The sequence below is a fragment of the Triturus cristatus genome, chromosome 9, assembly GCF_964204655.1.
Source record: "Triturus cristatus chromosome 9, aTriCri1.1, whole genome shotgun sequence".
Taxonomy (NCBI): Eukaryota; Metazoa; Chordata; class Amphibia; order Caudata; family Salamandridae; genus Triturus; species Triturus cristatus.
The window spans coordinates 920,778,894-920,806,637 of record NC_140592.1 but is presented as its reverse complement, the minus strand read 5'-3'; the positions used below and the strand labels follow the sequence as shown (position 1 = coordinate 920,806,637).

The window sequence follows — 27,744 nt, the reverse complement described above, 5'->3', positions numbered from 1 at the left end:
AGCAGAAGTGGTGCATTAAAATCTATAAGATTTCAGTGCGCCACTTTTAGGACGCTACTGTGTCACATATCTTACGCCTGCCTCACAGCAGGCGTAAGCCTGATGCAGGCCCTTTCACATGGGGCTTACCCCATGTGAAAGGACACATTGCTGGAGTTGTGTCGGTTTTCAGATACACCCCAACAATGCGCCACTTTTGCGCCTGCAGACCCGTCAGAAATACTGCAGTAAATGTGACTCCTTGCGACATGGAGCGCCATACATTAAATAGGGCGCATCCATCCTGTCGCAAGGAGGGCGCAGTGAAAACTGTTGCATTGCTGTTTTCACGCAGCAATGCAACAGTTTTCATAAATGAGGACCTACATACCTGGTAAATAGTGCACATGGTGGTATCAGTATTCACTATTTATCAGGGGCCGCAGACTCTTGTACGGACACCTATGTAATTCTGATAGCGCTGGCCCACATGTACCACAAGCGCTATTTCGAGTGAGCATTCTCTCATTTGCATTAGGGCAGGGTCCCATGCACATGAGGGAATCCTTTTTCCTGTAGGCCGTATTATGGATGAGGGCACAAAGACAAAGAAGCCATCAAGAGGTGCCCTTGAACTGTGCCCCAAAAACATAGCACACTGTCAGTGCATCCCTTGAGGGCGGCCCTCTGGAGAGGACAAATGAGGTCCATGAACCCCCAGACATCAGTGCAGTGTAGTGAGTGACTGCACCTGCCTGCAGGGGAATTTGTGTTCCTTCTCTAATGTGCTGGCAGGTGCTGCCTGAACAGATCAGCAGATTGAAGCAGCCGCTCCATATTTCTCTGAATGCACTGCCCAGTGGTAGGCCAGAGTTCACGGCTGCCCAGATGGAAGAGCATTCATTGTATGCATTGCCACAACTTATAGACCTGTGCAAACAATGCAGTATTGAGTATGTCAACTATTTTGGTTTAGGATGGGGTGCCTAATTGCTTTTTAACATGAATTTGTTCCATTGTTTTTAAAAATGTTTTACTTGTTTAGATGACAAACTGATTGTAAGGTTTTGATCAACTAAATACTTATTTACTTGCATTCATTGTAATCAGGTACACGGTTTATATTTCCACCTGGCCCACCTGTTTAACTGTGCACCATGGCACAAATATGAAGTGTCTTCATGATACATACGACAGTGCCAAATGTATAATTACCACACAGGGTTGTATAAGATGTGGAATGAGAACATTAAAACATTTCACTGGTAAACAATGGGATCTTCTTGCAAGCTTAACCATCCCTCTATGCGGAGGTACTCTTCTCTTATGGAAAATACCCATTCTAGAACAATCCTTAGTATTATCCTTGCTTCTCCTTTCTGAAGTGAGGTGTTTCTTCCGACATTTTACACCTGTTTGGAGGTTTATCTAATCTCTGTGTAGCTTTCCTCTCTTAACAAGGTGGCATTTACTGGTAGATGTCACCAGTTAATAGTAGAAAGCTACATGAGGATTATATAAACCTCCAAACAGCTGTAGAATGAATGAAGAAAATACCTCACTGGGAAAAGGAGATGGCACTGCCCACTTCCCTTGTAATCTCTATAAATTGGGTTATATATTTGAACACATGTAAGGATTGATGTTGAGGTCCTTTACTATAGCTGATAGGCCAACAGCTGCAGTCTATACCGAGTGTTATAGAATCTGAGTCATAAGCCTCTGCTGTAGACCTATAACACAAGACAGGGCCTGTGACAATCAGAGGAGCCTAAGGCAGAAGGGCTATAAGCCCAATAGAGCATTCCTCCGGTAAGGTAGAATGCTCTAAATTAAAAGAGGAGAAACAGAAAGACAAAGATTGGAATGTTGTAGATGATGTTCTGCACCAGTCATTTTTGATCATCAGGCACTCCACTGGCTGCAGTGGAGATCTCAACATTCCAATACTTTAATATAACTAATATCAGTTGTCCATTCCTGATTCACATTGTGCATTCAATTACATTGTAAAGATTACTTGCCATTATCTGTGATTAATAAACTTGCATGCCTGAGGCATAACTTTAGGATCAGAAAGACTATTCATAGGATTTGTTCACTTTTGGAGTTTTATATGAAGAACATAGTCCTGAAATGAGCTTATTTGCATGCTTCACCCATTCCTCATAGATTAACGTAAGCCACTAAAAGGCTAAAGATGGAGAAACAGAGGTGAAAACTTAAAATGTGAACCACACAATTACTATAACAGAGCGATCGCTGAGATCCCTTCTTCAAAGTTTAAATTCAAAGGAGAGAAAATAAATACTGAATATGAAATTGGATTTTATTTAGCACGTCCTTAGCCATTAACAGTGGGAGAGATGTGGCAGTTATGCAAGTGCAGGGTTGCAAATTTTCCCCATGAAAATAATGCTCTTTGTCATATGATCATAAATCACCAACAGGAAGGGCCTATTAAATGCAGTGGGAAAGACAAAGGAGAGTGGGATCAGTTCAACTGCAGTGGCTCCTGCTGCTTCTGTGCCCTTTTCATCGATACTAAGAACGGCCTTGTGGACAGCCTGGAAGATAAAAAAAGAAACAGAATAGAGCCATTATTCTTTTGATTAGAGTACACCTTTCAAGAGGACCTACCGTTCAGTTCCAAAAATATCTAGCTCTGCAAATGGAATCAGATCCTAAGCAACTGGTGAAATGCGTGGACTGTTTCCTACTATCTTCACCTTTGATGATTTCTCTCTCCCACACCATCTAGCTTGGGAGCACTAAATTTGAATCCCTTCGTTTGCTTGAACTCTGAATCACGTTACGCCAAGGATGCTAGTTACGAGTGCCTAGTAAATCCTGACAAGTGTCACTAGCCAAATTAGGAATATAAGGTATGTGGGACCACACCAATTCCAATTTCCCCAGAACACATTTGCCAGATGTGCCAAATGCATTCTTCAGAATGCACAAATTAGTTTCTGTTACCAGACTGCATCTTGGTTCACCATATGAATCCTACCCTCTGCAGGGCACTAGTTTCTTTCCAATATTAAGAGGACGATGCAATTTATAAATACAGAGGGTCTTGTTAAATGCTGAGGAAATATTGAAAGTCTTACCTTTGATACTTTAAGGTCTCCCGCTCCTGTGATTCCAGAAAGATCTGCATTGTTAGAGAAGACATCAATCATCCCCAACTTCATGAGATGCTCTTTTAGCTGAATGGTCGATGAGATGGATAACTTTGGTAAATTCAGGTTTACAATGCTGTTCGAAACATCAAACAAGGACCACTGCGTTATTGAACATGAAAAGTAAGTTCACAATTGAAAGAGGCTCTACGTGCTTTAATTTACAGAACATACGTATTATTTAGAGATCATTCAAAAAAGTTGATTTTGTGGAATATTTTTGAGCAGCAAACATATCAGCTCATCTTTATTACCATTAGGAAAAATTTACAAAGTTTTCCCAACAATCCTTATGAACCTGGTTGTAAATGTCCCTTACGGTGGTTACACCTCCAGTTTAGTTTTGTTCTAACAGGCGCACACTGACTGAAATGAACATCATTCCAAAAGCAAGGCATGTTAGGATAATCTTCTGCACAAGAGGCAGCAGGGTGTTAGAACACTTCAAATTTGAAAAACCACTAGCTTATAGTGACTAAAACAAAATGAAATAACTAATTTCTACTTAGACCAAATGATTTTCAAACATCTCAGTTGGTACGAGAGTGACTTTTGGTTAAGTAACACACTACTCCTGCAATGATTTTTTTTTTTTTTTTAACCGGACAGCTTTAGACCACCAACCCTTCTTGGCAGCGTCCTGGTCAGATAGTAACTGACGTTACTTCAAACCACGGAACCTATGAGATGCAGCGAACATTGTGTTGTCACGAATGACATAGTCATTATTGCAGAGAATCCTACACTGTTATGAATGACCTAGTTAATGTTCCATCAACATTGTAATTCAAGCCACAGCACACTTTTTGTGTGCTGAAATGTGCTTTGACAATTTTTTACCAGTGCATTGCACTGATGATGCCAAGGGTAAGGTGAGTGCCATGAGTGATAAAGGACATAGGTTTTTCTTAATAAATTATCTTTTTTTTAGCACAAATAGATTCTTTCAAAGGGAGACCGTTACAGCCGCCTTTCAATGCTATTTCATAGAGTTTAAGAAAGAGCATTCCAAGATCAATTGTATGAGTTTGTGTGCATGCACATCGGCCATTGGGGAAAAACAAAAAAAGAATAGCAGAGTTAATATGTCAGTGCCCCTCTATAACAGACAAGACCATCTGACTTTGACAATGCTAGGTTCTGACAGAGTGCAATGAGTTAAAGAACATGTTTTCCACTCCTTTAAACAGCTGTCCTGGAGAGCTTACTGCTGCTTATCATTTAGTCCAATGTTGTTTAAGGTTCACATTGCACCACTGGCCCACCTCATCTGAACCTGTGTATTCATTTGGCTTCTAAACAATGCTCACAACATTAAAACCCAACTTCTCATCTATCTTGATGCTCAGGTCCCAATTACAAGGTGGCTGGTATTATGTCCACGGGTACAATGTGACCAGTCATAACTTTTCAGGCAGGTACCCCCACATAATAAATCAGAATGTTACAAGTTTATGTCCCTGCAATCGGGAATAAAATGAGTACTCATATTTACTGTATTCAAATCTGCATGCCATATCGAGACAAATGGATTTCCATTTACCACCTGCTCTGAGAAGGTGGTAAATAGAAGTAGAGTGGCTGGTGCAACGTGGATGGATTTGGCAGTCATTATCATTGCGTTAGCATTCAGCGTGCACTCACACCATGGCTATGAGTTGAGCAGATTTTGGGAGTCAAGGCAGGACTGCCTGAACACTGATCTAGGTTTAATTTGGCAGAGTGTTATTACATCCGGGAATTGTACTTCACCCAACCAATAATGAGGGCACTAATCTATAGTTATGTAGACATACTTCAAACTCTGCCTGAATGATGCCATCAGTTGGTTGAGCCTTAATATTTTATAACCGAACATAAATATGGTGAAGGTACTCATAGCAGATAGCCAACTGACTCCATGGTAAAGTGCCTGGAGCGCTAAAGACATAGGCCTTGAGCCATCCCTTTAATTTGTAGTAAGCGACATAGGCTTTAAACTCTTATTTGAGCGCCCCAGCGTGATATGCTTACCTCTAATTGTTTTTTGTTTTTCTAAATTCTTAGAAAAGTTGCCATGGCCATGAGATTGGAGTAGCAGAATTTCTGTGGAACTCCTCTGACCTCCAGTAAAGCACAATTTTCCAAGCCCTTTAATCTTTTATCAACCAAAAAAAACCAGATGGAAAGTAAGAGTAACACTAGAGGGGCTTCGTTGTTTAATTAACCACTTACAAAGAGAAGAGTTGGTGAGTTGCAGAGAAAGATGCTGAGCCTCTGTGCTTGAGTGCCCAATTTGCCATAGGTATTACAATGTAGGACCAGCAATGCAACAAAAATCCTCACATCAAAATAGGCTGTATCATTTTTAAGTCCTTCAAAGATAAAGAATCCGACCTTTATGTCCTCTAGAATTCAGTGCTACACCCCCATCATCATCTCAGATCAGCCCATCTGAACCTATTACCTGTTCCAAGAAGTACAAGGAAGAGGCTGGGTGGGGCTAGGTGTTCTGTGATTGCCCCCCACACTTGGAACATTTCCCCCCCTGACATCAGATCCACAGCCAACTATGTGGGGCTTAGGAACTTTTAAAAACTTGGCTGTTTAGACAAGCTTATGGCTAACATTTTGCTAGTTGTCACCCATACTACCTTACCGCCATAAAACCTTTTTGGTGTACACATGCTCTATACGTTCTGTATAACATAACATATAAGATAACATAACATGTGCCAATGCATTGGTCATCTTTTCATAGCAAATGACAATGGAGAAGCAGGTGCTCCACCTTCATCCCCAATAGGTTATGTGACAGACAAAGGAATCAAATTCTCCCCCGAAGCAATAATTGCACATGTATGGAAGTGAATAATGAGGGAGACCCTGAGAAGGTAATGCTAGAGTCCCCCTTTCTTCCACATTTCTAGTGACACTAGGCGGGAAGCAAGGTGAGGCAATCCTGCAATCACTGGAGTGTCAGTCACATTTCTGTCGGGGCTGTCCACGGAAAGGCAGGTGATCTGCCTGTAGTCTTTGGGGTCACTTCACACAACTGAGAGATATGGTAACCCTCAAAAATGGGCACATCAACCATGAGTCCACTAGTCTGATATTCGCTGTAATAGTTCCTGAGCCTCTGAGACGTAGCAGGATATATGTAACCATCCTTTGACTAGCACCTTCAGTTTTGACTGCTGTGTAATCATTGCTTGAGCTCCTTGTGCCTTAAAAATATGAAGCAGCTTTACAAATTCTTTCCTCCTCCTAGCTGCTGTGGCCGACATGTCAGAGAATATTCAACAGAGAGGTATTTCAGGAGTACTAAACTGTTTCTCTTTGATAGCCTTCGATAGTACTAGCTCCTTCACCCTGTAATCTCCGAAATTCACCAGGATCATACAGGGATATTTTAGTTTTGGAGGAAGATGCGCAGGTACACGATGAGCTTTTTTGAGTGTGAGATCACCGGAATACTCCGGGAGGACATGTTTTTTAATGAAAGTATTTGCCCATTGCAGCGTTTGCTGTCCCTCCAGTCCTTACGGAACATCCACAATGCGCAGATTAGATCGCTGTGAGTGATTTTCCAACTCCTCCAAATTATTCTCAATCAAGGATTTTTGTTTCTGCATCATGGCTGTCTTCTCCTGTAGATGGATTACTTGATCTTCCAATTGAGAGATCCTCCCCTCTGCCTCCCTTTGCCATTTTAGGATCTGGGCCACTGTCTCCTCAATTGTCGTGAGGCGTGCATGTAAGGCAGATGACGGCTGATTAGCCAGAAACCGGTCCCAGGATGCTTGTTTCTGGTCCAGGGAAGACATGGCTTGGCAGTTCGGGCTGGACTGTTCCCATGAGGCACAGGGTCAGACTGATTTGCATATGGCCATGTCCGAACTGGGGAGGCGGAGTGAGCTAAAGAATGATGATGTATATAGCCAGATCAGTTGACTGGGGGTGAGTGCTTGCAATGTTCAACACTCTGTCCATCATCCCCTTTGGTTTTGCTTTGTTCGCCCTAAGGTGGCAGGGTATACCCAGACGTGGGTCCCTTGCTCACTTTGCCACTGGATTCAAGCTAGCCTGGCTGATGATGGCTGATTAGCCAGAAACCGGTCCCAGGATGCTTGTTTCCGGTCCAGGGAAGACAAGGCTTGGCAGTTGGGGCTGGACTGTTCCCATGAGGCACAGGGTCAGACTGATTTGCATATGGCCATGTCTGAACCGGGGTGGCGGAGTGAGCTAAAGAATGATGACGGATTAAACCCAGATCAGTTGACTGGGGGTGAGTGCTTGCAATGTTCAACACTCCGTCCATCATCCCCTTTGGTTTTGCTTTGTAAGGCAGCAATCTCCATGGTCTGTGAGGCCTTCAAATCCCGGCTTTCCTCTAAGATGAGATTCAGCATGGCTTTAGCATCCCATTGTACCGTAGACGTAAAACTGCCCTGAGATATCTCACTATCTGGAGAAAGTGATGAATCTTGTTGCGTCTTTTCCCCTCCCGAATCTTCCTGCTCAGGCATTAATATGGCCTAAGCTGTGGCTAACCTGTAGGTCATTGTCGGGGGTTCGACCACCATCAATTTGTCTCCAGCAGCAAGAGCCAGAGCGGGGAGATGAGCCTGTGGCTGCAGCATATGAGGAGACATTAGAGGCTGGGAAGGCTGCGTCGTCTCAAGCTGATCAGTCATGAAGGTTATGTTTGACCTTGAGCCTTGCTTCACCTTTGTGAATAAGGGATATTTCATAACTTCTATTAAGGGAGCAGTCCCTAATTTCAGAATAACATCACTTGAGTCTTTTGTTACGGTCTTAGCAGCCATCAATTATATGCTGTTGTTGTTCTGCTCAGGACTTGAAATGATTGTATTAGCACCCTCCTGCATGGGGCAACGGGGATGGTCCTCACTAATACATTTGCCTTCTTCGTCGTCACCTAGGTCCCCAGAGACCTAGGTGACCCTGATGAAAATGGAGCTTTCAGCCTTCAGCCTCCTGAGTCTGTGTACTGCTTGGTACTTCTGAAATCCTGCTGGGTTCCATATATTTTGCGACAAGTCAATGGCTCAGGAACTATTACAGTGAATATCAGACAATCCATAATTTTAGACAAGTGAGCGATTAGATCAGGCAAAGGACTATGAGAATCCCCCCCCCCTTTTTTTAGGGAGCTTTATACTTTCTTCCTTTTTGCTTTTTGGCGTGGCAGCGGTGGCAAGGGCAGGCCGATCATTCCAGGCACAAGACCAGGGTGGCAGATATTTGGGGGAGGGAAGCATGTCAGTTGTGAGTGGGATGGCGCACCACTCACCACGGCTTAGGGGTGGGGGGGTGGAGGGTTGGAGTGGCGGGGGAATCACGGGATACGTGTAGGGTAGGGTTGGGAAGAATGTTAAATATGGGATGTACAGCCATTTAGCTTATGTGGTAAAATAGACAGAACAGAATGTTAGCTTTGCCCAAGGAGGGGCCCAATCATCAGCAAGGTTCTCTTCCCTTTAATAGTCTACTGTTAGTTAAAGGTGGGACAAAAAAGGGTGGAGACGTATCGCTCTTTTGTCTGAAAAGACACTGTCTCAGTCAAATAGCCATTAGTAGAACATTATTATGACTTTTCCACTTAAGGTACTGTCGTTTAATACAAGTGGAATCAATAATGTAAAGGAACATAGGGCAGTTGAAAGTTGGATCTTAGCCGAGAACCCGGTAGCCGTTTTGATTCAGGAGACTCATATCCCAGCCACAAAACTTTCAGGATTTACAATGTTCAAAAACTGGGTGGAATATAGAGGATTCTCGTCCTCCCAAGCCAATCACGGCACAGCTGTTTTTTTATCGAAATGGTTAGGAGGAGAAGTGGTTAACAGTTCGAGTGATAAAGAGGGTCGCAGGTGTTTGGTTAGTTGCTTACTTTGGGGAAACCCTTTACATTCACTAGCTTTTATCCTCCGGTGGAAGATAATATCACCCCATATGTGAATTTGTTCCAATCATTTATGCAAAATTTTGGGGGGCTGATTTTTGCAGAGATTTTAATGTGTTACAGGATCCAAGAGTAGACTCCTAGGTCAAAGCAAAAAAACAGACAAAACCAAACTGTTTGAGAACTATTAGGAACTTTAAGGGTATCCTTGCTTTAATTGACCCTTGGACGGCAGAATGCCCCACAGAAGCTACTCATATCTGCTTTTTGGGTAGGTCCCGTACCTCCTCCCGCATAGATTCTTTTTAATCTCCCGAACCCTTAAATATAAAATGCAAAATACCATTCCTAATGGGTTCTCGATCATGCAGTGGTCAGGCTTAAAGTGAGTAAATTGCCACTGGGCCCTAAACGGTGGGAGTTAAATAAACAATCTCTGCAGGAGGAAGGGTGGGTATTGACCCTTAAAGGAGAGGTCAAGGAATTCTTTGCAATCAATATTAAGACCGCACCTTAATGCATTGTGTGGGATGCCATGAAGGCATTCATTAGAGGGAGGATAATAAGTAAGGATGCCTAGAATAACCTCAAAGCTAAAAAAACAAAAGCGGATTCTAGAACTAAAGGTACAACAAAGTTACGATAGATTTTTGAGGAACACTACTAAGGCTAATAAAAAGCCTTTGAAGTGGCCAGATAGACCATGAGTGACGCATACTGTGCTAAGCATGCTGCAGTGAGCCGGTTGCACTCTCAAAAAGTGTATAAAGAAAGAAACTTCAATGGTAAACTTTCAGCTTGTCAGGCACGGGAGCAAGCGGCCAAGAACCTATTAGAGGACCTGAAATGCCTGATCACTGGAATAGTAAGTAGCGATTCAGAGACAATAGGAGAAATTATGTTACATCACTATGGGCGAATATATACCCTTACAACGCATGCGAATACAACGCATGCCATTACAATGCGGTTGTTACAATAACTGTGTTGTTAGAACGCATGCCATTACATTGCAAGTCATTACTACGACTTGCTGTAGGGGGCACGCTGGACTTCGTAGTAATGACTTGCAATGTAATGGTATGCGTGGTAACAACGCAGTCGTTGTAACATCTTCATTGTGGAGACAGTGTTGTAAATGCTATTTCCAAGATGGGAGGATTTACTCACAAAATTAGAAAATTGATAGAGTCTTTTTAGAAAGATTTGTAACAAATTGTGATATTCCAGTCTTATTAATAGAAGAGGGAGCCAATATGGTTTGACCCTGCTTTAAAAAGCAACTGTTGAAGGTCATTACGAATCTCTCGAATGGGGAAGCCTGTGGCCCGGATGGATTCCCGGGAGAGTTTTTTAAAAATCTTTCTCAGCTGTCTTAATTGACCCTCTTTTACCTTTAGCCAATAGAATGCTACAGGGGGAGGACGTACCACCCTCTTTTTTAAAGGTAATGTTGTAAGTTTCCTGAAGAAAGATAAGGTTGCGGAAGATCCTAATTCATACCGCCCAATCACACTACTAAATACAGATTGTAAAATAGTGACTAAGCTGCTTTTAAATAGATTTATCTCAATAGCCATAGACCTGATCCATCCAGACCAAAATGGCTTTTTAGCAGGGAGACAGCTCTGGACAAGCACTCACTATTTGGCAGAAGCTTTGGATTATTTTGCAGTGAATAATACACAAGCCCTAGTGTTTCTCCTAAATGCAGAAAAGGCTTTTGACCCCGTGGTCTGGGAAAACACTATTTAATATTCTGACCAGATGTGGTATTCCATACCAGATCACGGGGCTTATATATAATTTGTATTGCAAAGTTGGTGTTATTATTAACTCAGTTGAAGTGGGACAAATTATTGTACTCTGCGGTACAAGGCAGTGGTGTTCACTGTCCCCCATTCTTTTCGTCTTTTTTATCAAGCTTCTAGCAAGAGCAATTTGAGCAACTTAGAGTATCCAATCTCAACTCCCACAAATTGATAAGATTAAATTATACGCTGATGACATCATACTAATTGTAGATAGTCAGAAGGAGACTCAAGACAAGCTCTTTGAGATCTTTGCTCAATATGAGACACTAGGAGGGTACAGAATTAATAAGAGAAAGACAGAAATAATACTCTGCGGGTGTACTCCTGAGGTCCTACTTTCAGACCTGGCTGACTGTGTTAAGTCTCAACCTAAACAATATCTAGGTATTAGGTTCTTTTCTAAAATAGAAGATTTGTATGATCTTAATTACTCTCCTCTTCTTACAAATGTACAGCACTTATTCTCTTGGTGGATCTCCCTCCCTCTGACTATTCTAGGGAAAGTCTCCTTAATCAAAATGTCGGTCCTCCAATTATTTAATTTCATATTCACAGCCATTCCGTGTATTTTAACCACCTCTTTTTTTTAAAGCTGCTGAGTCCATGTTTTCATCTTTTATCTGGAAAAAAGCACCTAGAATAGCACTTAGCACTTTATATAAAACAAGCGAAAACTGAGGGTTGGCGCTCCCTAGTCTCAGAGATTATTACTATGCTTATTTTGCACAATATTTGTCTACAATCAATAGAAGGGTATTCAGGGGTCTTTTTGTAAATAACTTTAGGCAGTTGATTTTTAAGGAGTTCAATATTCGAGACGTACTAAAGATAACTAAACTACCCAAAAGCGTATGTTATAAGAGCCTGAAGTGGCTCTTCCAGAAGCAATGGGATCTTTATAGAAGATACTCCATTCCTCAGATCAATGTGGCGGCACCCCTGGCTGCAGTTGATATGGGATCAGGGGTGAAACCTTTTCCTGAAATGGTTCAAAGATGGGGTAAAGTAGTATACTGGAAAATATTGGAATTCCTTAGGGGAGAGATGACTTCCTCATTTTGGGGTCATTTAGAATACTTAATAAAGTTCTAGAGGATCTAGATTTGGGCCGGATCCTTAACACCAAGGAAGTGGCATATAGGGCCTTTTAAAAGACCAGGAAAATGGAAGAGAATGCTTTTAACCTCTAAGGGCCCGCCATCCGCCCATAAGTCATAAAAAAATGGGATGAATATAAAAGCTTTGAAATAACAGATAAAATGTAGAAATACGTCGATACACCGAATTTTTGGTGTTTTAAGAGGGGCCAATTGGCAACGGATGCTCTTCTTTTCTATATGGCTTTTATACAGGAACCCAGCCTTTTTAACACATATTAACCCCTCTCTTCCAGTTAATTGTCCCCAGTGTATAGGGCACTCCCCAGGAAACTGGACGCATGTGATCAGCTACTGCTCATCTGTACAGGGATTCTGGACGGAAATATTCCAGTATCTTGTAAATGTCAGGAAGGTTAATAACTACTTGGCTTAGAGTCTTGAGGTACGACGCAGGACTGGGCCTGTCTGACAAGAATATACGACGATACAATGCGTTCCATTACAACGCGGTATGTCACATTGCGGTTTTTACAATGCAAGTCATTACAGCGACTTGCGCTGGAGGGTGCTGGACGTATTATTTACTATTCCAACTCCAGTCTACGTACAGTAGAGAAGGTGTTGGAATAGTAAATCATAATATTCCTCAAGTTAGAACGCCATCCAGCGCAAGTCGTTGTAACGACTTGTGTTGTAATGACTGCGATCTAAAGGCATTGCAATGCAATGCCCGCATTGTAATGGATGTCTCCCGTCTGACAAGTGGGTAAAATTAGTATACATTGCAACAGCTGTAGCCTGATCCCTCTTACTTCAAAATTGGCGAACACAGATGATTCCTTTAATGAAGGATTGGCTACAAAAAATGAAATGACTTAGAGCAAGTGAACACCAATATGCAATACGTACTGGGGGAGTCAAGAAATTTGAGAAACTTTGGGGAAAATACTTCCAAACAGAAGATATAGGAGTAGTGTAAAAATGGATAATTTAAACAAGTAATCCCACATCCTAGTGCAGGCACAATATGAATTACTTCCTCTTACCTGGTTTTAAGTCAACTGCATTTATAATGACATTTTCGTGACACTCTGTGTATTTCTTGTATATATCTTGTATTTATTGTATCTATATAATATGAAATTATATATGTATGGAAGACTCCTATTTATAATTTGTGATAAAAGTTCACGATAAGCTGTATCTATGATATTGTTACATCTGGATCCTAATAAAAAAACAAAATAAAAAACCCTAAATCCAGTAGTGTGAGAGACGCTAAGCCAGGCTGAAAGGTGTCTGTGAATGACTTGTGTCATAAACAGCATGTCTGAGGTGAACAGCAGGAGTGAACACTGGTTGAGTCTTGGGGTCAAGTGTCTAGCTGAGCAGCTAAAGAGGAACTATTTATCAGTTAATGTGAGATGCCTGTGGAACTCTGACGATTTAGAATATACAGTGGAGGGTAGACAGTTCCACAAATGGAGAGCTAGATGGAGGGAGCCATTAATTTGGGAATAATCAGCATCCCTGACTACCTCCCTCACTGTCAAGAAACCTTATTCTCAGTGCTTAATTGGAAAAATAAAAGTGTCAGTACCAAATTTTTTTTCAGACACCCACAGTCAGTGCTGAAAAATTTTGGGGTTACCAAATACTGAGGCTGCATTGACCTGATTCCACTTCATCGCTCTTTCATCCACTGCCATCCACTCCTCGGCCCTTTATTTCATACTTGCAGGTTATTTTCCCTTCTTTCTTTCTTTGTCACTTTTTTTCTCTTCCTTCTTGTTTCCACCTTTTGAGTTTTCACTGTCTTACTCGGTGTCAAAGTCTGTTGAGGAAAGTATGTGACCATGCAATTTGTTCCCAGATAGACTTATTTGAATGTCCCATGTCTGCCTTCCTGTGTGATTGTTGTATTGTCCCTGGGGAAATTTCTGATCATGCCCTAACAGTTTTGGAAATGGATCTAGGATACATGTCCCCTGCATCAAAGCGCTGGTGAATGAATATCCCCCATTACCGTACACCGGAGAGGAAACAAAAAGCGTGTTTGCCATTTACACCAATTCCTATTAGATAATGGACCCTCCACAAATTCAGCACAGATGTTATGGGCAGCAGGAGAGGCCACATTGAGAGGTATGCTTAAGTGTGATACAACGATCCCTAAGCGGAAAATTAGTGATTCACAATCTCGACTTGAGAGGGAGGTATGTGATCTTACCGAAACATATGTGTGGCATCCTACAGCAGCTTTTTTGCATCAGTTAGAGTGAGAAAAATATGATCTTAATGCTCATTTCACTATACAAGCAGAACATGCTCTCCTTTGTTTGAAGTAGCATCATTATGAGCAAGGCGAAAAGGCAGGTAGGCTTCTTGCAGCTCAATACCACCAGCGAGAGGTAAATTCTGCTATTCCTGCAATTTATAGAGAAACTCAAGGTTTACTCACACACCCAATGGAGATCCCAGAAACCTTTGCACGCTTCTTCTCAGCACTTTATAGCCCAGAGGCACCTCTCAATACTGCTTCGAAACAAGATTTGTTAAGGGATCTTTGTCTGCCTTACTTGTCTGCAGAGGGTAGACAGCCCCTTGAGGGGGAAATCACAATGGAGGATATCTCGGCAGCTATAAGGAGAATGCTCACTAATAAAGCTATGGGAGAGGACGGTTTGCCGGTCGATTCTTATAAGATAAACATAGAGTTGATGGTTTCACTTCTTTTTAGGCTTTTTAAGGAGCTAGAGAGGGATGCTGTCATTCAACTGGAGTATAATAGAGCAATCATCAGTCTAATCTTGAAGCCCAGTTAGGATCAAATAATTGTGCTAGTTACCATTGTATTTCGCTCATCAATGAAGACATGAAGATTCTCACAAAGGTGCTTTCAGCTCGCCTCAAGAAAGTTCTGCTTAGCTTGAGACATAGCTCTCAAGCTAGTTTTGTACCAGGGTGTTCTTCTTGTAATCACAGACGTCTCTTGTCCAATGTAACATAGCAAGTACGATAAGATTCAGATGATAATCTTCAGCTCTCTTTAGATGCCAAAAAAGGCTTTTGACCGGGTTGAGTGGGAGTGTCTTTATCTTACTTTAAGCAGGGCAGGAATAGGTCTGCTTTTTTGTCCAAAATTCAGTGCTTATACAAAGCCCCTTCGGCACAGATTGACTGTGGGGGTCATTTATCGAAGCCCTTTAATATCTGCGGCACACTTTTAGGTCTACTTTTTTGTCCAAATTCAGTGGTTATACACAGCCACTTCGGCACAGATTGACTGTGGGGGTCATTTATCGAAGCCCTTTCATATCTGAGGCACACATCATAAAAAAGGGAAAAAAGGAAAATTCCTGACCCCACCACTCTCTCCAATCTCAGATCCTTCTCATTGTTACGATGTCTGAGTAAAATAGCAGAGAAAGTGGCTAATATACAACTCAATCACTTCTGGTTGGAAGCAATTATCCTACATCCTAAGCAATTGGATTTTAGACCTGGTCATTCAACAGAATCGGTTCTGCTCCACACTACTGATACCTTAAAGTTTGCCCTAAATCAGGGCAAGGATGCAGTACTGATTCTGTTGGATCTATCGGCTGCTTTTGACACAGTCTCTCATGATATTCTGAGAGTTCAGCTTGCAAATAGTGGCATCACTGACAAGGCGTTGGCCTGGCTTACATCTTTTTAGGAAAGCAGGCGTCACATAGTAACACTTGGTAGTTTCAAACCAACAGAAAACCAGCTGTCATCAGGGGTCCCACAGGGCTCATCCCTGAGCCCAACTCTATTTCATCTCTATATGACACCGCTGCTTACTTTAATGGCTACTTTCAATATCGAATCCATTTCATATGCTGATGACACACAGCTAATTGTCACCCTCAATAAAAATTCCACAGCAGTTGAAGATAAGTTTCACCATTGTCTAACTGCAGTTATGGACTGGATGAAACACAACTCAACTATCTCAAATGTAATAGCCAAAAGACTGAAATCATGCTGTTCGGAAAATCGAATCTTTTCATACCTAAACAGTGGAGGCCGCCGAATACGGCTCCACCTCCGAACACAGTAGAAACTGTGAGGAACTTAGGGATCAAGTTCGAATCCAACTATCCTTCCACAAGCAAGCCCTCACCATGGCAGACATGTGTTTTCACACAATAAAAATCCTTAGAAAATTCCTGGATCTACTCCTTGTTTCTGCTAGGAAAGCAGTCGCAGCAGCATTAATCCTGTCACGTCTGGATTACTGCAACAGCCTGTATGCAGGAGCAAAAAAGGCTGCTCTGAAAAGATTGCAGGTAGTCCAGAACGCGGCAGCTAGGTTGGTACTCAAACTGCCTACAGGTTCCTCCTCAGCAGCAGCACGCAGAACCCTGCACTAGCCACCCATTCACAAAAGGATTATTTCTAAAATTTTAGTAATCACCTTCAAGGCCACCAAGACAATGGGACCAAAATACCAAAGGTCCAGAATCAGCCCATATATCACCCAACACCTCCTGCGGTCATCCTCAGAAAGCTTTTTAGCATCCCCCACCTTTCATCTGAATTCTAGAGGGGGAAGGCAATGGTTGTGCTGGGAACCAAAGCCTGGAATACCTTGCCCACCCAGTTGAGACTGACACAATCTGAACCTATGTTTAAAAAACTGCAAAAAAACTTGGATCTTTGCTGCCCCAGACCATATGGTGCTATCACTCATTTGATACATATACCCCATGTGTGAGCTAGGCCTCTCCCCACTGCGAATTTTCCAGGTTTCTTCCGCTAGCTCCAAGATGCTCCTTGGAGTGAATGTTGCGCTTTATAAATACATTCATTCATTCAGGGTTACACGCTGTCCTTCTAGCAATTGATCCATTGCCGGTGGCTATCTGTCAGTCCCCCCTACTTCAATGTGTGGACACACCTGTTTGTGCTTGCAAGATCTTATTATACGTGGATGATATCCTATTGACACTGAGTTAGCCAGCCTCCTTTGTTCCCCAACTCATGGCTCTAATCGAGGGTTTTTCTGTCTTGTCTGGGTATAACGTAGTCTAAGTGTGTGGCGATGTCACTCTCATTTAGAAACCAGAGAACCATACAAGATGATTTTGGTCTCATGTGGAAGGCCTTGTGTTTGAAGTATCTGCTGATAAATAGAGGACTACATAGTATAGCAGTTTATAACATCCAGCCATTGATGAATAAGTTGGAACACGACTTTATGAGATATTCTGCCTTCCAGGTCCCTTTTTAAGGCAGGGTACAGATGATTACGATTGTGAAGGCTCCCAGATTCACCTATGTTTTTGGCATACTGCCCTTGATTATTCCTGTGTGTACTTTCTCGCTATAAATCAGTTTATCTGGGCATGCCAAAAACCACAACTTAAATCATCAACGTTGCATACGGATTCCTGATCAGGTGGTCTTTGGCTTCCTGATATGCGGCTTTAGGATTTGGGTCAAAATTTATTGCAACTGGCATGTCGGTTGGCTCCTATTGCTGATCAGTAACATTGGGTGGCATGCTAGCAGAATATTGCGAAAACTCCTGTGGGTATAGGTATCTTGTCCAATACTTGTGTCTTAGCAGCCCCACTTTGTCCTCCGACCAAAAGGACTATGTGGGTCGCTATGAGAGAGAGATTCTCACTGACTCTTGAGAGTGGATAGTACAGTTCATGAGGAAGCACCACTTTGGAACAATGAGGGAATTACTGTAGATCAACAGCTGATCAGAAGGGCTCTATAGGAAGAAAGGGGAATGAAATCAATTAGAGAGCTCCTTGATGGGTACTCATTTTGTTCCTTTGAGTCATTAAAATCCGTACTTTCCTTTCTCCAATCAAAGCTCTGGATGTATTGGAAAGATCTGTATTGCTTGAGAAGTAAGCCAGGGCGAGATCCAATTCATCGCTCAGCTTCGCTGATTGTGGACTACTTTACATTGTGAGGCTTTTCCACAAAATATGATACTTGTATTGTGACTAAATCCTAATGGCAGGAGCTGTTAGGAGTGTATTACTCAAATGCAGCATGTTGGAGATGATCTAGCATAGTATGTGATCTGTGTTACATAATTTTATCATGCCCTGGATTAGATACAAATTGGAGTTATATATGGGAAACACTAAGGGGCATATTTACAAGGAAATGTTAGAACCCAGAACTAAACCAAATTTGGAAGCACAGCGCTGCAACATTTCCAAAACGCAGGGATGCAGAGTATACACTACAATACAGTGCACCCCTGTGTTTTCCCTAGCAATGGCGCTAAAATTAGCTGCCTAGTGTCAATGCAGGCATACTTGCACCATAGTGCAAGAGTGCCTGAATTGCAGGGAACAATTGTTTATGTGCAGGACGGTGTCCCATCCTGCACATAAACAATCAATAATGGTGATTTGTTACAAAGCGTCATTATTTTATGATTGTTTAGAATGGATAGCTGAGCTTATAGGCTGGCTATGTATGAATGCTGAATTTACAAGGTTCGGGATTATAATCCATGTTTTTGATAAGATTTGTGGGGTTTTTTTGAGACTTTGTGATTATTGATTGTTTCCTTTGGCATGGGACTACTTGTTTTATCCATTTAATTAAGATAGAGTTTGGAGTGCTTTCATTTTAGGATTAGAGTCTGGAATGATTTGTTTGGGGCTTGTGGCATTATATGTTTGTTTGGAGGGAGTATGTTTTATGTGGGGGAGGGTTATCTTAGGTATTGCTTAAACTGTGCTGGTTAAGTCTGATGGCTCATCTGTTTCTTACTGGGTTTATTTTTCTTCTCTATTTTTCTCTCTTCTTTCTTTCTCATTATCTTATTATTACTTATTGAGATCATATTTAGTCTAGTTCTTTTGTTGAAGTGAGGTACCTTGTGGGGTACCTTGTACTTTATTATAGTTGTTTTTTCATGTTTTATGAAAAGCACAATAAAGAAATGTTTATAAAAAAAGAAAGAAAGTATGTGCCAGTCCCCACACCTAAATCCACTGACTCAAATTAAGCACTGAAGATTTTGAACCACAAGTAATTAATCATAGAGGAAACATACATATATGGTCAAACTGATAAACATTACTCGAGATGAAAAGTGTTACTGCTAAGGTAATCCTTCAGTGCCAAGACTCCCCTAAAAGATCACATCACAAAAGTGATGATGGCCATCAGAAGTAGATGCAAACCCTTAGCGAAAGATCTTCCCCAAAACAAACAGATGAAGAAAGATGAAGACAGTCAGATGAGTTTCCCACTAACACAGGCAATGGATCTCAAGGCGATGGTGTCAAAAGAAAATAGAAATACCCCAAGACTTTCCGAACCCCATTTACAAAGAAAAGAAAATTGAAATTTTAAACATCATCAAACCCAACATCAAAATAAACTTCAAATAAAGTGTTGAAGAATTTAAAGAAAACATCCATTCATACCATACATGTTAGACCTGTCAATCTTAGTGTGGGCTTCCCCCAAATGTTTTGCCTTAATCCTCCTGCAATAAAGTGGTACTACATGTACCCAGGACCTGTAAATGAAATGCTTCAAGTGGACTTCTTTTGCATATGTCACCCTAAGTGGAAAGGGTATGCCTAGAATTGGGTCCTGTGCTCACTACACCACTGGATTCAAACTAGCCTGGCTGATGAAGGGTGATGCCCTGAAACAGGTCCCAGGATGCTTGTTTCTGGTCCAGGGTGGACCTGGCTTGGAAGATCAGGCTGGACTGTTCCCATGAGGAACAGGGTCAAGACTGGTTTGCATATGGCTGGGTCCAAAGTGGGGTGGTGTGGTGAGCAAAAGAATGATGGATTAAACCCAGATCCTTGTGACTTGTGACTGGTGGTGAATGTTTGCATTGTTCAGCATTCTGTCCATCAATTGTTTCTTTTGCATATGTCGCCCTATGTGGGAAGAGTAAGCCTAGACGTGGGTCCCGTGCTCACTACACCACTGGATTCAAACTAGCCTGGCTGATGAAGGGTGATGCCCTGAAACTGGTCCCAGGATGCTTGTTTCTGGTCCAGGATGGACCTGGCTTGGCAGTTCGGGCTGGACTGTTTCCATAAGGAACAGGGTCAAGACTGATTTGCATATGGCTGGGTCCAGACTGGGGTGGTGTGGTGAGCAAAAGAATGATGTATTAAACCCAGGTCCTTGTGACTGGTGGTGAATGTTTGCATTGTCCAGCATTCCGTCCATCAATTGTTTCTTTTGCATATGTCACCATAAGTGGGAAGGGTGTGCCTAGAAGTGGGTCCCATGCCAAATACACCACTGGATTCAAACTAGCCTGGCTGATGAAGGGTGATGCCCTGAAACCGGTCCCAGGATGCTTGTTTCTGGTCCAGGGTGGACCTGGCTTGGCAGTTCGGGCTGGACTGTTCCCATAAGGAACAGGGTCAAGACTGATTTGCATATGGCTGGGTCCAAATTGGGGTGGTGTGGCGAGCAAAGGAATGATGCATTAAACCCAGATCCTTGTGACTAGTGGTGAATGTTTGCATTGTCCAGCATTCCGTCCATCAATTGTTTCTTTTGCATCTGTCGCCCTAAGTGAGAAGGGTATGCCTAGACGTGGGTCCCATGCTCACTACACCACTGGATTCAAACTAGCCTGGCTGATGAAGGGTGATGCCCTGAAACCGGTCCCAGGATGCTTGTTTCCGGTCCAGGGTGGAGCTGGCTTGGCAGTTCGGGCTGGACTGTTCCCATAAGGGACAAGGTCAAGACTGATTTGCATATGGCTGGGTCCAAACTGGGGTGGTGTGGTGAGCAAATAAATGATGAATTACACCCAGATCCTTGTGACTGGTAGTGAATGTTTGCATTGTCCAGCATTCCGTCCATCCATTGTTTCTTTTGCATATGTCGCCCTAAGTGGGAAGAGTATGCCTAGACGTGGGTCCCGTGCTCACTACACTACTGGATTCAAACTAGCCTGGCTGATGAAGGGTGATACCCTGAAACCGGTCCCAGGATGCTTGTTTCCGGTCCAGGGTGGAGCTGGCTTGGCAGCTTGAGCTGGACTGTTTCCATACGGAACAGGGTCAAGACTGATTTGCATATGGCTGGGTCTAAACTGGGGTGGTGTGGTGAGCAAAAGAATGATGGATTAAGCCCAGATCCTTGTGACTGGTTTTGAATGTTTGCATTGTCCAGCATTCCATCCAGCAATTGTTTCTTTTGCATATGTGACCCTAAGTGGGAAGGGTATGCCTAGACGTGGGTCCCGTGCTCACTACACCACTGGATTCAAACTAGCCTGGCTGATGAAGGGTGATTCCCCGAAACTGGTCCCAGGATGCTTGTTTCCGGTCCAGGGTGGACCTTGCTTGGCAGTTCGGGCTGGACTGTTCCCATAAGGAACAGGGTCAAGACTGATTTGCATATGGCTGTGTCTAAACTGGGGTGGTGTAGTGAGCAAAAGAATGCTGGATTAAACCCACCTCCTTGTGACTGATGGTGAATGTTTGCATTGTCCAGCATTCCGTCCATCAATTGTTTTTTTTACAAGTGGACTTGCAGCACTAATTGTGACACCCATATGAAGAATTCCTTGATGCAGGACCTTGCATCACAGCCCCAAAACACTGCTGCAGGACACATCCTCGATGCAGGATCTTGCAACCCTTTGCAACTAGGATTTAAAGTACTTTGTTCAACTGGCCTGATTTGGTCCCTGTATCTGGCCCATGTTCAGCTTTGTGGTAGGTCTGAACTTTCAAATTTGTCCTGGTCCGGCACGACCAGATAACCACAGACAAAGCATTGTGCTTTTAAGTACTATTTTAACCTAAATCTTTTTAAATTGCATATCTTTGGGTCTATTAATTGGATTTTTGCCATAAATTTACTCTATTTTTCTAATTTGGGGTAGGATTTTTCTAGCAATGTGTTTTCACATTATTATTGTTTTGAAATGCATTAATACTTTATACCTTGCCTATAAGATAAGCCTGACTTGTTTTGTGCCAAGCTACCAGAGGGTTAAGCTCAGGATAATTTAGGGTTTGTGGGGAATTGCGGTTGCTGTTTGAATAGGGTTTCACCCTCCTCAGCCAGTTTCCCACTTTTCTACAATACACACATAGATGATTTGGAAAAAAAAGGTTGCTGACAGATCTGAAGAAGAAAATCAGATGTGGGGGGTGATATTATTCTTACAAAAAGAGAATAAGGAGATCCAACCAAGACATGAAGACTTGAAAAACAGATCACCCAGAAACAATATTCAGGAATCGTCCCTCAAGCAACACATTAAAATATATAAGCCTTTGTGTGGACCTACTTCAGGCTATAAGAGGGAGGCAGGACCACCCCAGTGCAACTAGATTTCACCCACCATGTAGAAAATGGCACACCAGGATATAAAATACCACTTAACATAATAGTAAATGTGCATTGTTTCCAGGAAAAAGAACTGCTATCCTTAGACCGTTAAGACACCCGACCTATTTCAGCAGACGGCCCATTGTTCCGCCAGGGGCAAGGAGTAGATTAATCAGCTCCCCTGGTTGAGTGAGTGTCTGCTGAATTTTTAAATGACCGCCAAGCTGGTGGCCATTTATAAAGCATTGCCAAGAACCGTTGTCATTGCGGTTCCTGCCAATGTTTTGTGCAGGGCTCCGGCTACATGATGAAGCCCTGCACTAAACCGTTTTTATTTTCAGAAGGAGTATCCCAAAAACAGGATTTTGTTTTCGGATATATATAAAATAAAACATTCCCCTCACTATGGGAGTCCTCTTCGAAGACGAGAGGGGCTTTATTCCTTTATTACTATCCCTTACCGCCATGGTTTGCCTGGTGGTGATTGTTAGTACAAAAATAGGCATCTGTCCACCCATCCTAGCTGGGTGGGTGGACATATGACCGTTTCCCTTACACTCCTAACTCCATCAGGCTGTTGGAGAGGTTTGGCAATGGCAGTGACAGAGTAGTCACTGCAGTAGCCAAGCCTATGGCCTACCCGTTGTCGGACCATCATCTTAGCGGTGCTATTGCAACAGAGTATGCTTGTCTCCAAGGTATAAATCAGGCCCCAAGGCTACAAATTCCAACTCCGTTAAACTCATTCTGCATTTCTCATTAATTCTGCCTTTGTCAACACTAAGGAGGGGAGATATTTTTGATAAATGATGGAATTTCTCCCTCCCAAAACAATTCCATGTGAATGGGGTCACCTTTTTGTTATTATGCTTCATTAGGAAGCCAATACAACAATTGCTAGGTCTCTGAAGGATTTAAAAGAGATATGGGAACTACGGAATTACTGTAGAAACTAATGTCATCCCACACTTGCGAAAATAATAGACAAATGATAATGCATGATTGCAGATTGTAAAACCTAGGAAACATCGTAGTACACCGTCTCCTGATGACATTGCAGTCCCATATGGCAGCGTCCTTCAACATATGAAAGAAAGAGACAAACTTCTATAAACACCCGCAAAATGACCAAGGGAAAGGCTCCACAATATTAGGCATTATTAATCAAAAATACCATAAATTGCATTTCTAGGAGAAGAAGGATGCTCTGCAATGTTTTATTTGGGTAGAAGTATTTCCTTACTTTTTTGTGGCAGTTTTTGAAATGTAATTTGTTTGATGGGCTTTATCCATTGACACAAAAATATCAAAGCATATTTATTCTTTTTCAGAAAATGGACACAAGGCTGCCCTTCACGCCATTAGATTGGGCAGAGCGTTGTCCAATTCACCTAGTCAATACGTTGGAAATTAAATAGCTTTAAAGTCAAACATCTAACCACACCTACTAAACATTTAGCCTTCTTGAACATGCTTTTAAACACAATATGTGAAATCTGCCTAATCCACTAGATATAACTTTTTAAAAGAGACAGTTTCGTCTTTACTCCAGATTGTTCCCTAGGAAATGCTTCTTATTTGATTGAAGCAAAAAGGGTGACTTGACAATCCTGCAGGGCCAGAGTACCCTGTCATATTCTAGACACATTACCAGATGGCACCAGGAGATCAATTACATTAATATTAAATAAGGATACCCAGAATATACATTATCAAATACAAGAATGTCAATAAAAACAAAAGAAAACCCATAAACCATAATCACAGACATTTATGACAGAGTGCTTGAGAAGATAATCATTGGGTGGGTGGTAAACTTAGAAATAGACAGCATAAAGGACAGATCCTCACTAAGAACAGGACAGATGGGTGGTACTCTTTCGGAAGAGGACAAGTTTTGACTGCAATTGCCCCATCCTACAATCATAGATTAGTCATTCTAACCACTCTTAGACAAATCTTATGCCAGACTGGATGCATGCTTGGTGGAATCATCCCTTCTCACCAGATAACATTCACCAATATAGGAGACATAGCTCTGTCTGACCCTGAATCAGTCTCAATACACAAAGCACAACTGATTACATCCTATAGAAGCTGTAGAGAGAATACCCCAAAATCTGGCCTCTAGTAGAGAATGTGCAAAGAACACACACACAGGCCCTGTTCCTTTTACTTGATGGCTAGTAGGCATTTGATCAACCTGTTAGACGTGCCCAAAACGGTATTTGCTAAAATAATCCTGGGAATGTTAAAAGATTGGGCCGATGTAAATGGTATAGTACCACCGGAACAGGGGGGATTTAAGGAACAGCACTCGACAGTTGACCACTTTTTTGCACTCTGGTCCATTGCATGTAAGTCTGTGGAGCAGCTGGCGAGCCTATTTTGTTGCTTTGTAGACTTCCGTGCAGTCTTTGATCTTGTTGATAGAATCTGCCCATAGAAGGCATTGAGAAAATTAGATATCCCTAAAGACCTCTTAAAGCTAATTCAAGAGCTGCACAGGAGGAATTGCGCCCAGGTTATGCTGGATACCATGGGTACCCTCACTCAGAAAATACAAGTAAACAATGGGTTGAGACAGGGATGTGTTTTAGCCCAGTTGCTCTTCTCTCTATATGTCGCTGATCTGCCAGAGATTCTACCCGTCGCAAATGGATAAAGCCCTAAGATGAATGGCAAACATCTGGCATGCCTCCTGTATGTAGACGATATTGTGATTTTAGATCAGACCGAAATAGGCCTACAAAGGAAATTAGAGAAATTTGAGAATTATTCCTGGTGGAAAAAATTTGTGGTGAATATGGACAAAATTCAAGTGCTTCGCTTTGGAAAAACTAAAAACAAATTTAACTGGCACTTAGGTTCCGAGAGACTGGAAGTAGTTACTGAATACAAGTACCTTGGAATTTGGTTTGAGCGGTCTCTGAAATGGAATATCCATCTAGAGGCCCTAAAGACTAGGGCTATCGCCTCGGTGAGCGGGCTAAAAAAGTTTAATAAACCCTTTGGAGATATGTCATGCAGACCGGTGCTAAAAGCCTACGAAGCAATGATCCCCTCCCAACTCCTATATGGAGATAAATTGCTATGTATTAGCGGAAAAGACGGGTGGAATGCTGGGGAGGAAAAAAGGTAAAAGTATTTACTGTCACTCCCCAGTTCTGCTATGATCCAAGCAATAAGATTGGAAACTGATATGATCTCATGGAATATGTTGGCTGCAAAAGTCCTAATAAGATCCTGGGGGAAACTAAATAGGCAAGATAGACAAAAAAATTCTCAGTTGTACAAGAATGAAATTGTACACAGTGAATTAAAATGGGCAAGACAGGCTAGGGCTAACCTGGCCGCCGTCTGCATGGCTATGAAAGTTCAGCAGCTTCCGCAGCCATTACATATTGATATTTACAAGAGTGAGCTAAAAGCGTTAGGCAAAGAATTGTCCTATGAAAATGACTACCAATGTCTAAGAGAGAAAAAATCTGTAGATTTTATGTTAAGTGCTTGGTGCTGTAAAGTGAGGTACCCATACATGGACACTTTACCAGGTCAACTGTTAAGAAATGAAGTGCTGAGAGTAAGAATGGGTCTCAACTCCTGCAAGAGAAGTAGCACGTCAAAAGCAAAAATAATTGGCATAGGAGGGACTTGTGTCTGTGGATTGAACACCAAATGTGATATGTTGCATATTTTGTTGGATTGCTTAAAACTCAGACAACAGCACAGACAATTGTTACGCCCAATATTCCTGAAATATGGAATTATGACTCGAGGGCATGCCACAGAACATTTAACAGAGATGCATTTCATAGATATAGCATGTGCTATTGGTAGATTTATGAGGGCAGTTAATGCAGTGTTTATTGAAAACAAGTAAAGGTGTGGTGGATTTTTAAGAATTGTATACCGATTTTATTGAAATATAGGTTTTATCTGATCAACTTATTTAAGATTTTACTAGATGGAAAGTACTATTATATATATGTAACCTGTATCCAAGTCAAATAAACCTATATTCCTAAACTACAAGGATCCATCTTCATTGTAACACTGGAGATGATTGAGGAAAGAACCTGCATGTGGAAGTGAAGAAAAACTGATTCTACAGTTGAAACTAGAGGACTAACCAAGAGGAAGACTAAAATATAAAGAAATTGAAGCTGGAAGGAAATAAAACTGCCCTGGAAGGCCCACCAGTGTCCCATTCAACAGACAGCCCTCAGTCAAGAGAACTACAAGGATCCATCTTCATTGTAACACTGGAGACAATTGATTAAAGAACCTGCATGTGGAAGTGAAGAGAAATTGATTCAACAGTTAAAACTAGAAGGACTAACCAAGAGAAGACTAAAATATAAAGAGATTGAAGCTGGAAGGAAATAAAACCACCATGGAAGGCCCATCAGTTTCCTTTTCACCAGACAGCCCACAGTCAAGAGAAGTTCAGGGCATGTATTTGTTATTTATTTGGACTAGCAGCATTCAAGTGAATGGACAGCGTTTAAAAATGTATGCTGATTCAGAGTGACTTTTCTACCAACAATTTTGTTGTGGGCAGTGGGCAGCATCTCACCTCTTTGGTATCCAGAGAGGTGAGCAATGAAACCGATAGTCCTGATGCTAAAAGAATGCAGGGAATCCAGCAAGCAATGTAAGTGAACTGGCAGTGTGTGTGTGTGTGTGCAATCCAATGCTTGTGGTTCATTTACAACTTTACTGGTGCACTTTGGGAACTACTTTTGAAATCAGCACCAGTGAGGAGCGAACCAGTGATGCAGGTAACATCTGACCTGTGTAATTTTCATGTGGAGCAAGTACCTGCACTTAACGGGTACATCGAGGCGTGAGTCACCCTGAATTTCATAGTGAGTGGTGAGTTTCACCTGGTTTGGGAGGCCAACTCGTGTTGTAGATGGCTATTAGTGCTTTAGATCAGGTGTTTAAATTTTAAACCCAGAGCATGGCGTAAAGTGCGAGCATCTTAAGACTGACCGAGGACATTTAAATGCAGCCCGTAGAGGAGAACGCAAGCATACTAAGACTGACCATGTACATTTAAATGCACCATGGAGGATAGCGAAAGCAACTGAAGACTCAGCATTGCATTTTGAAATTTTCAGCGCCTCATCTGTACGTGCCTTGTCTCGAGTGCATGTATTTCACCGTTGCACTGCTCTCACGGCACCTTCCTGACGTGTTGTCACTTGAAGAGAGGATATAGATTGTGCTTGGAGGAGGCTAGAGTGCTGACTGTGTTTTGTGTCTGTTGCACTGTGATGTATGTGTGGGAGTGGCATGGGCACTCTTTCCTGTCTTCCAAGAGCAATATATTTCTCCTCGTTTCGCCTCCTCTAGAGAAGCGTATCATTTTGACACATTCTCAGGTCTACCATGAATCGTAAATCTGGGAATGT

The 27,744-nt window shown here is 42.1% G+C and overlaps 1 protein-coding gene across 2 annotated transcripts in view; it reads right to left on the bottom strand.

Annotated features, from left to right (window-relative positions):
• Nucleotides 1–2,287: 2,287 nt before the first annotated feature.
• LOC146799060 (alpha-1-antiproteinase-like) overlaps nucleotides 2,288–27,744 on the bottom strand; it is a 200,441-nt gene continuing 174,984 nt past the window's right edge. For both annotated transcript variants that reach the window (XM_085626466.1, XM_085626467.1), the window contains exons 4-5: nucleotides 3,093–3,240; nucleotides 2,288–2,546 (exon numbers count right to left, since the gene is read on the bottom strand). In XM_085626466.1, coding sequence (XP_085482592.1) covers nucleotides 2,355–2,546; nucleotides 3,093–3,240 — 340 coding nt within the window. In that variant the 3' untranslated portion in view covers nucleotides 2,288–2,354. The remainder of the gene's footprint in view (nucleotides 2,547–3,092; nucleotides 3,241–27,744) is intronic.